The sequence below is a fragment of the Aythya fuligula genome, chromosome 3 (assembly GCF_009819795.1).
Source record: "Aythya fuligula isolate bAytFul2 chromosome 3, bAytFul2.pri, whole genome shotgun sequence".
Lineage (NCBI taxonomy): Eukaryota > Metazoa > Chordata > Aves > Anseriformes > Anatidae > Aythya > Aythya fuligula.
In genome coordinates, this window is record NC_045561.1 from 85979859 (window position 1) to 85989194 (window position 9336).

Genomic DNA, 9336 nt, shown 5'->3' on the forward strand with positions numbered 1-9336 from the left:
AAGCTAATGTGGCTTGATACAGTGATGAGCTACAGCTGGCTTAAGCCTTCCTTCTCAAATATTTTTTTCAAATAAATTAGCTATTCCTTAGTTAACTGTTGTCATACCCAGGACAATATTCTACCTGTGCCTGTGGTTGAAAAATTTGTTTTGCCTAACATCCGAAAACACTAATTCACCTGAAGAAAGAAGCCAGACTTAAAGTACCTGAAATCCAGGACATGAAAATCAACACAACTGAACCAGAACTGCAGGCACAAGCTAAGAACTGCGCTTATAGAGTCAGTAGGATTTTATGAGACAGACTTGAGAAATTCCAGACAGGTCAGACCAAGGATCTTGTTATTTTTCCCAGGGGCAGCACAACAAAAAGGAACTTTTGCTCCACAGCCAACCCAGCAGAAGTCCAGGGAGTTGGAATCAGGCAACTAGTTTGACTGTTGGCTAAAATTATGTATTTAGTTGTACTGAACATTTTCTAACATCTGTTTTAATTGACCTGAGATTTTTGTTTCTTAAAGTCAGAAAAAAAAAAAAAAGAAAAGATGATGATACCATAAAAGCGTAGAGCCTATAGTTTAGAAGTCTTAACAGTTGAAGGCTCTTGAACTTCAACAACACTGAACATGTCAACCACTTTCAACCTGACAAAGCAACAGAGGTCTCAAGAGGAAGGAGTTCTTCCAGTTTAATGAAGAGGGTGACTGAGAGAAGGAGCAAGACCTTAGCAGAACTCTGTTGCACAAAAGAATGTAGCATGAGCTCACCTTCACACAGTATCAAAGAACAAACACAAGAGAGTGATGGCAGAAATGCCACAAGGACAAGCTTTGCTCAGACCTCAGATTTTACTCGGCACCAAAGGATCAAACTGTGAGACATAAATCCATAGGAAATTACTCGGGCCTTTATTTATGGGGCTTCATTCTGTGTATTTTACATAACTGGATTACAGTGCAGAAACCAATCTTCCTCTGGCCAGGTGACCATCAGGGATTACTCATCCTCATGCTTTCTCTCTCTTCCCTTTTACTCTGTATTGATTTTTGTAATGAAGTGGAACAGTTTCAGTAGCAAAATGTATTCAGCTCAGAGTAATAGTGGTGGTTATGGTGGTCTTTGAAACAGGAGAGACACAGACTTGAATCCCTTCAGGCACAGGTGAAATTGAACCTACAGCCCGCATATTATGGAACGCTTCTCTTACCATGGAATTTTGGTTTAAGAAGTGAAAATTTCTATTTCTTTCCCTGTCTTTTAAGATCTTCACTATTGTAAAGACATTGAGAGAAAGGGCCTGATTTTCTGTTTTCATGAGATTGTTACAGCCTGTGAGTGTGTAACAGAGGAAGGAGCCTCTGGCAAGGCTTAGCAAGACACCTGAACCTCAGAGGTGGGGCAGGATTCAGAAGTTACAGCTTTGTCCTCAGCATTACACTTTTGGCTGGGTTTAGGTGTCTTCCTGCTCAGCATGCTTTTTTTTTTTTTTTTTTTTTTCTGTATCCAGTGCTGAGTTCTGTGCTCTTTGTGGGTGATAAAGATGACAAGGCATCAAATATGTAATTCTTAATTTCAGTAGAGGAACCAGCTTAGCAAAAGCAAGACTGTGGTGCCATGAACATTTAAAGCAAGTAGAAAACCTCCCCCTGTTGCCTAGTCACAGCAGTGCCAAAGACCTTGTTTGAATCCAGTCACCATTGAAAATCCATGTTACTGCCTGAGATGTGCTACATGTCTTCTAAAACACGCTCAGTATTTACACGGCTATTTGGTGGTTCTGATCAGAAACTGAAGCGTGTGTCTTCAGAGAGAGCAATTCTCCATCCTGCTGCGTTTCAGGTGCTTGGCACAAGCTGCAGCAGTCAGGACAATTTTCAGACCAATTACATGTTCCTATCACACACCAGTGGCTGATTTCACTGAGTCAGTTTGAAACCTGTAGTTCGCTGGCAGGAGTTTCTGTGAGCTCATCCTCTGAACTCGTTTTCATTTAGGGAAATGTTTTTTTTTTTCCCCTTTGGCAGTGTGAGTTATCCTCTTCCCTTAATTCTGACTGAGCTCACTCTTTCAGACCTGTATCCAACATATCTGATCATAGATGTTCACTTCATTTTGAATTTCTCTTGCTACCTACACGCTGCTCTTACTTGTTGGTTTTTTTTTTTTGGAAGATGCAATCAGGGTTAAATACTTACAGATTCAGAGCTGTCAGCTCTGAGATTCAGGTATGAATTGTTCAGGTATGAATGGTTCCTCCCTTTAAAAATTCTTTTCAACAGGGTTTTAAAAACAGAAATACTGACACATGATTTGCTTCTGTTATTTGGGTGTGCACTTTCTGTGGTACATACATTTCTGTATCAGTTGGTGGTGTTTGTATATATTGTAAGAAGAAATTAAACTTTGTATATAAAAATTCTATCAGTTGATGTGGTTCATTATGGGAATTGGTATTTTTGATAGGCCAGCTGTTAATTCTGTGTTTCCCTAAGAAATTCCAGTTTACATCAGGGAGACTGAAATCAGAATTAGCATTTTTACATTAACATACCTTGGTTCTCTTTTCCTGTCACTAAAATAAATTCAGTTGCATTTAAGTGAATTCACAGCACCTTGAAATGTCCAGACCTTTAACCCTAGAAAAATCCATGTAATCATATCCTACAGATATCATATTCCTACAGAGGTTACACCTACAGAGCTCTGACAAAATCTACCCTCCTATAATTGCAGTTTAATAACTGTTCGGACACCTATTTTAGTTACTACAGTATGTATATAATATATACACATTACATATATAACATTTCAATACAAAATAAATTTTTAGAAAAAACAATACTTGCAAACACACGTGTGTGAGAAATTAATGAAAAAATTAATAGTGGAGGTAGATATTATATATTATTAAAATATCTTTCCTACCCTTTTCTGCAAAAATGTTATATTTGGGCTGTAGGAGGAAGACTGATTCAGAAACCTATTATATTTTTGCTGTTCATTTAGTAATTGCACCTTTGCAAGGAAGATGGTATTTTCTGCAGCCCGTTTAGTTCTTAGAATTTTGTAACTAAACTCTGGATTAATAGAGAATGTGCAAATTGAATATTAAGAAAGTGTTTTTATAGAGTTCATGTGACTCCCACTGAAGTGAAAGGGAGATTTCACCTGAGGTTATAATCTGATACTAATTAAATGCAGCTTTTTGCATCCTCTTCAAGAGCTTGTTAGAGAATAGCACTGGTTGTAAGGTAATTTTTTTACTGTAGTTTGTGGTTCTTTCATATTGCTTGAGTCTCTGAGAACAGGTATACTTATATTTTTGAAAATTATTTTTACTGATAAATTATATAAAAAGGGAATGCTTTTACTTCGGAAATTCTATTATTTAATCTGACATACCATACTTTCCTGAATGCTGCCTTCAATCCTGCTGTTCTAGCTCAGCGTGGATGAAAAGCATAACTGGAATCTGCCATCTAGTGGAAAAGGTCTGGCATGACGAGTACATGAAAAACGGCGATTCTCTTCCTTCTTACACGTAACTAATTCAAGCACCTTGCAAATATTTGCAGGCAAAGGCAAAAGTCAAGACAAATGTAAAAGGCAATAAAGACCTGGTTGATTTAATGTCTTGGCTTGCACACTTTTTGAAAAATCTTCAGGCTATTGAGAAAGAAAATGTTGCCTGTCCGAGCTGTGTGCTCAGAAGAACCGAAGACCAGGTGATCACCTTGTATTTCAGCAGAGCCTGGAGATTAATCTGGGAGCTCCCGTGTTATACAGAGCACAGTTAAACCCAGCCTTTCAAAGACAAGGCAAACACTTCGTTTTGCATACTGTGGGTGGAATTTATGTGCATTTAAGTCAATAGTGTAATTCATGCAGACCTGCTGAATAAAATCAGCATAGGTTTCTGAAGCAAAATTGAATTAAAAACAAGAAATGAGCCCATACATCTTTCTCATCCCCACTTCAGAATTGCCAGCTGGGTTTTGATGGCTTTGCTCAGATGGGATGCAAGAGTCCCAATTTCAATCATCCTCTACCTGATGCAGGTGTGGGACTGGAACTGTTGTGTTCCAGTGGTTCAGCTATACAATATTCATATATATTCTTCTTTTTCCCTACGGATGACCAAGTGGTGGCCTCGACACTGAAGTGGAAGCCGAGGGCTCCTGAGCCTTATCCTGGTACTAACTGAGGTTCCCCTTGTAGTGCTAGTCAGTGCACTTTTAATCAAACAGGGATGTGAGAGCAAGTCTACAAGATAGTTCTTGAAGAAAAATGCATTGCCGGTGTAATTGTTCTTCTTTATAGTGACTTGCAACTTCTCTACAGCTTCATAAAACCAAATGTTTTGCTATCTTTTCTTTTAGAGAGCGTCATCATTCACCAGTTACGCATGAGCTCCCGATGAGTTACCAGCCCCGTAGATTCTCTCTGTGCGTGCTGCCCTCCTTACCAGTTGGATGGATCACTGGAGAAGCTCTCTACCATCAACACCAGGGTCACTTGTGCTACTGATTCTTAGTGGAAGTATTTATTGCTTCCATTACATTTTATGTATTTTATCTTGGTAGAGCTTTAAGAACGAAGGGCCTTGCTAATATTTTTGAAGGGTACAGGCCGGGATACAGGGGGAAAAGCAGTCTTTCTGCCAGCTGAATTTCACTTTTATTTGCAAAGCCTAAGACACGCGCTTGATTTTGTTTGATGTTTGCTATATAATTTATTTTTATAATATACTTTGTAAAGTAACTGTCCCGAAGTTGCAATTCCTGTTGTCCATGGCGCATTTATTTGTAGAATACACTGTCAAATTCGCAATTCGATATTTTTGTAATATAGAGTATGTAAAGAAAGAAAAATTTAACTTCAATAATGTTTTGTTTTTAAATGGAAAAATAACTCAGCGCAATTTTTTTGCCACCATATGATTCTGTGAGACTAAATACTCTGAAGACTGCTGTATGGAATTTGTACTATTGCAGAATATTTCTTGCACTGTGTGACTGTTTGGCATAAAACTATTAACTATTAAAGTCCAATGTCTTGAAATACAACCAGATTTACTCATTTTAAACAATGTAAGCCGGTTTTTAAAGCTGTGATTTTTTTTTTCTATATAATGTATGTTTTTATTCTGCCTGTACCAAAAAAGTTGATTTTCACTACACTGTAACTAATAAATTTTCACAACTATGCAAATGTAAGCAAGTGTTTCAATTTTAACTCTAATTTCTTAACGTTGACAGTCTTTGCGTATGCATTTGTTTATAGGGACAGAATGTATGGCTTTGGAAGTGACTTTTTCTGACAGGTATTTCACTGCAGTATCACAGTGACGTACCTAGTAAAACCTAATATTGTTTATGATCCAAAGAGGGATCTATCACCAAGCACTCAATGACATAATTGTGCTAACCTGGTGCTCTCACTGCTTTGGCAGATAGGTTCGGTTGATATGATCAGACTGTTTAGTGCATGACTAACAGGACTGTATACATGAGATTCCATGTGGTGAACTCAGCATTTTACACTGGTGGCTGTAGCTTTTCAAATAGCACCCAGAGACTTCTGTGGCAGCTACACTTAAAATGATTTTTGAATGAATTACACATAAAGCTGGATAAAACCCATGCCAGATCTTTTTTTTTTTTTTTTTTTTTTCCTTATACATTTCATAATAGATTACCTTTAATCTAAGTTGTGGGCACATATTTAAAATACCACATTTTTTTTTTTTTATTGTAGAAGCTACTGGGAGAAACTATTTTTTGGAAGAGAAAGCAGCGTTGCTTGCAGGAGATATGTTGTGGGATGCCAGAAAAAGTGCATTAACTCAGTGTCCCACTGAGATGAGTAGGCCAGTTACCTTTGAAGCTGGAATAACGCATTGGTACGTAGCCAATTTGATCTTCATGCTTTAGTTTGCTTGCCAACCATGGGAGCTATTTTATCTCCTATATACGAGCTCCGCACCAAATGCTGAAACTGTAGAGAGTCAGGATATTTTGGGACCTGTAGGAACTCTCTTGGAGTTGATCTGCACTGGGAGGAGATAGCCAATGCAACTCTACTGAGTAATCTAAACAAAATAAATGCTGTTTATACTTACCAAACTAATTTGTTGCTATAGCTTTTGACTACACCAGGACTTCAGCAGGTAGGCTTTTTTTTTTTAATTTTATTTTTTAATTTTTATTACAACTGACAATTACGTAGCTGTGACTGTAGGTCAAATTTTAGAGTGCGTTGAGAAGAATTCCAGCTTTCAGAGAGTAATAGAGCTTGGGGTGAATCATGTTTAGTATGTGCCATGTTTCAATTTACTGTGCAGTGGAATGAACATAGTGCTGACCCAAATCTTCTAGTTTCAAAGCATCACTTGTGAATCCAGAACTATCCACGAGCTCACCTGGAATGAAATTACCAGCTATTTGAAAGTGACAGTGACATGCCTGAAATAGTTTTGCATATGAGCAACATATAATACAACCTTACTTTGAAGTTGAGACAGGATTAAAAAAGATCCTATCAAAGTAGAAAATATTTTCCTTGTCTAGATTTTAATATAAAGCTGATTCAGTATGAGTGTATGTACAAGTTGTCCCCTTTTGTTTTATGATTCATAAACAAATGCATAAACTTTTACGGTTTCGCAAATGCATTATGTTTTTAAGCTTTAAAAAATAAAGACTTGTTTAAAGCATATAGTTGTGGTGTATTTGAAATCTTTTAGATTTTAAAATACTGTAGATGAACTGCAGCACTTTATCAGAATGGCAATGCTGGTTGTAAAAGGTCAGTAGTGACACACACTATTGCATCATTGGTAGTGGTTTATGCAGGTAAAATAATAAATTCTGATCTGACACCTGGCAAGCAGCAAACTATTTCATTAAAATGCCTGGTCAGTAAAACTCCTGTGTGCAAGGGGTGCTTTGGCAGGTGTATTTCATCCTCAGTGCATTTATGTTCCTGGGCATTTTTTTAAAGCTTGCCTAATCTGGATTTGAATCTAAAACAAGTAAACTAAGTGCATTAGCCACATAATTAGCTGATACTTTGGGAATGCTCAGGAAGAAATGTATCAATGTAGAATGAAAATGTGGTTTATTTCTACAAGTATTACAATTTTAAAGAAATTAATCATGCAGTGTTTACAGACAAAGACAACATAGAGGCTACCTGGGACTGCAGATACCAGTAGTTTTTAAGCAACTGAAAATCAGTGAAAGATCAGCTTTTCCTTTAAGAAACTCTTACAGAGGATTGAAAGACCTGTGTTAGTATAATTATAGGTGATAAAATATGATGCCCATTAAAAAATCTCTAATACTTTGATTTCTGGAGAAAAACTTTTACAGCCACTGAGTTTTCCATTTGCCCCGTCATGAAACATGGTTGGACACAAAGGAGACAAAACTACCTGTTTTGTAGAACAGCCTGCAATGTAGAAAACAAGATATAAAGAGAAAATTGAGGTTACTGCCCTTAATGTTCCACTTTCTACTATTAATTTCTGGGTTTTAGCTCTTCCTCTGAACAGTAACATTTAATTTTAAGCCAAAGACTTTTTATTTAATGCTTGATTTCACCTACGTAGATTTGTTCACTGAAATAATCCATTTGGCAGTTAATGCGTTTTATTTGCCTTAATTGACTACTCGATGTATTAGTGGTTCTAACAGCATGATGTTTTATTTCTTTAGATTTTATTTTAAAGAGCATCAATTAATTACTTTTTTTCTTTTCCAGAAATAAATGGAAAATGTTAAAAGGTAAGTGTCAGAAGAAGATCATTTAGGGGTGCTTAATAGAATTCAATTAAAAAGTAAGTGTCAATTGTTGTTTAGATTAACCACAATACATTCATTTTTGTAATTTTTGTACAATTTTAAGGCTCATTTAATACCCTCAAAATCAGACGTCAGTTTTCAAAGTTCAATTTTGTAATTTCAGCGTTTGGTTTGAGGTGGTCTGATGTGTATTTGCTTCTTCCTTGTCTTAAACATTAGCATGTGTAACACATTGAGGGTTTGACTGTGTAATATGCCTGCAGCATTCATTGCCAACTTAATGCCTAACGAATCCGTTTGCCATATCATATATTAAAAAAGAGCGTTATAAGTGTATGTTTTTGTAAGTATTTATTTCTATATCTGTTTTTCTTATAACTGTCCACAAACCAGTACGAGGCATACAATATCGCACAGCACCTCACTTTAATATTTCATGAGCATGAACTATGTTGGTTGGACTTGCCTGGATATAAATTAATTTCTCCTAGCGTAAAACTACAGAATAATATCCATCCAAGATGGTTACAGGCAATAAAGTAGTGCCAATATATTGAAGTATTCATGCTGATATTCTTTATTTCTCTAAAGAATGGAGGTAACATACACCCCGTGATTGTATCCATATTTAGGTTCTGAGAATATGATTATCTTGGTAAAAAGAAAAAAAGCATGCTTGTAATTAACCTTGTTGTTACAATGAAAATATATGTATAGGCTAAGCTTATAGATGAACATATGCCATTTGATATATGGCTCCATTAGCACATCAAATGGAGCAGATCAGAACATAAAAGTACCAAGCCTGTTCACATCTTCATGAGAATCATATAATCACGGAATGGGTTGGGTTGGAAGGGACCTTAAAGACCATCTAGTTCCAGCCCCCCTGCCATGGGCAGGGACACCTCCCACCAGACCAGGCTGCCCACAGCCCCATCCAGCCTGGCCTTGAACACCTCCAGGGATGGGGCATCCACAGCTTCTCTGGGCAACCTGCCTTGCCACCCTCTCAGTAAACAATTTATTTCTTATATCTAATCTAAATCTCTTTTAGTTTTAAAGTGTCACTATAATCCCTGACCAAGAGTCCCTCCCCAACCTTCCTGTAGACCCCTTTTAAGTACTGGAAGACCACCATAAGATCTCCCCAGAGCCTTCTCCTGGCTGAACAACCCCAAGTGGCTCAGCCTGAGGTCCCTCAGCTGTTAGTCCTAATTTGACATTTCCTTGGATTGGATTTAGTCTGGTCCCCTGGGCTATAGTTTTTTTTGTTTGTTTGTTTGTTTGTTTGTTTTTTGAGGAAAACTTTCACACCAGGTTGTGTTTCTCAACGGAGGGCCTCCCTGCAAGATCCTGTAGGAAGTTACCCCCTATTGTGTGTGTTACACATAAATGATGGTGCCATATTTTGTCACTGTGGCCCACCGCCCTGCATCACTCATGTGGCTGTTCCCCATGGGCTGTCAGAGCCCGTGCTCAGCATAACCGCTTGCTTGCAGAACAGAAGTGGAAGGTGTATTTGTGTATT

General features: G+C 37.4%; 1 protein-coding gene across 6 annotated transcripts in view; it reads left to right on the plus strand.

The window, feature by feature from the left end:
* FILIP1 (filamin A interacting protein 1) overlaps positions 1 to 5216 on the plus strand; it is a 121999-nt gene extending 116783 nt beyond the window's left edge. For 4 of the 6 annotated variants that reach the window (XM_032184382.1, XM_032184384.1, XM_032184383.1 and 1 more), the window contains one exon: positions 4380 to 4399. Coding sequence is in view for 1 of the 6 variants with exons in the window: in XM_032184386.1 (XP_032040277.1) it covers positions 4380 to 4420 (41 nt within the window). In the remaining 5 variants the exon portion in view is untranslated. Of the gene's footprint in view, positions 1 to 4379 lie in introns of all 6 variants that reach the window. The other 2 variants (XM_032184386.1, XM_032184388.1) reach the window with 2 other exon arrangements.
* Positions 5217 to 9336: the final 4120 nt, after the last annotated feature.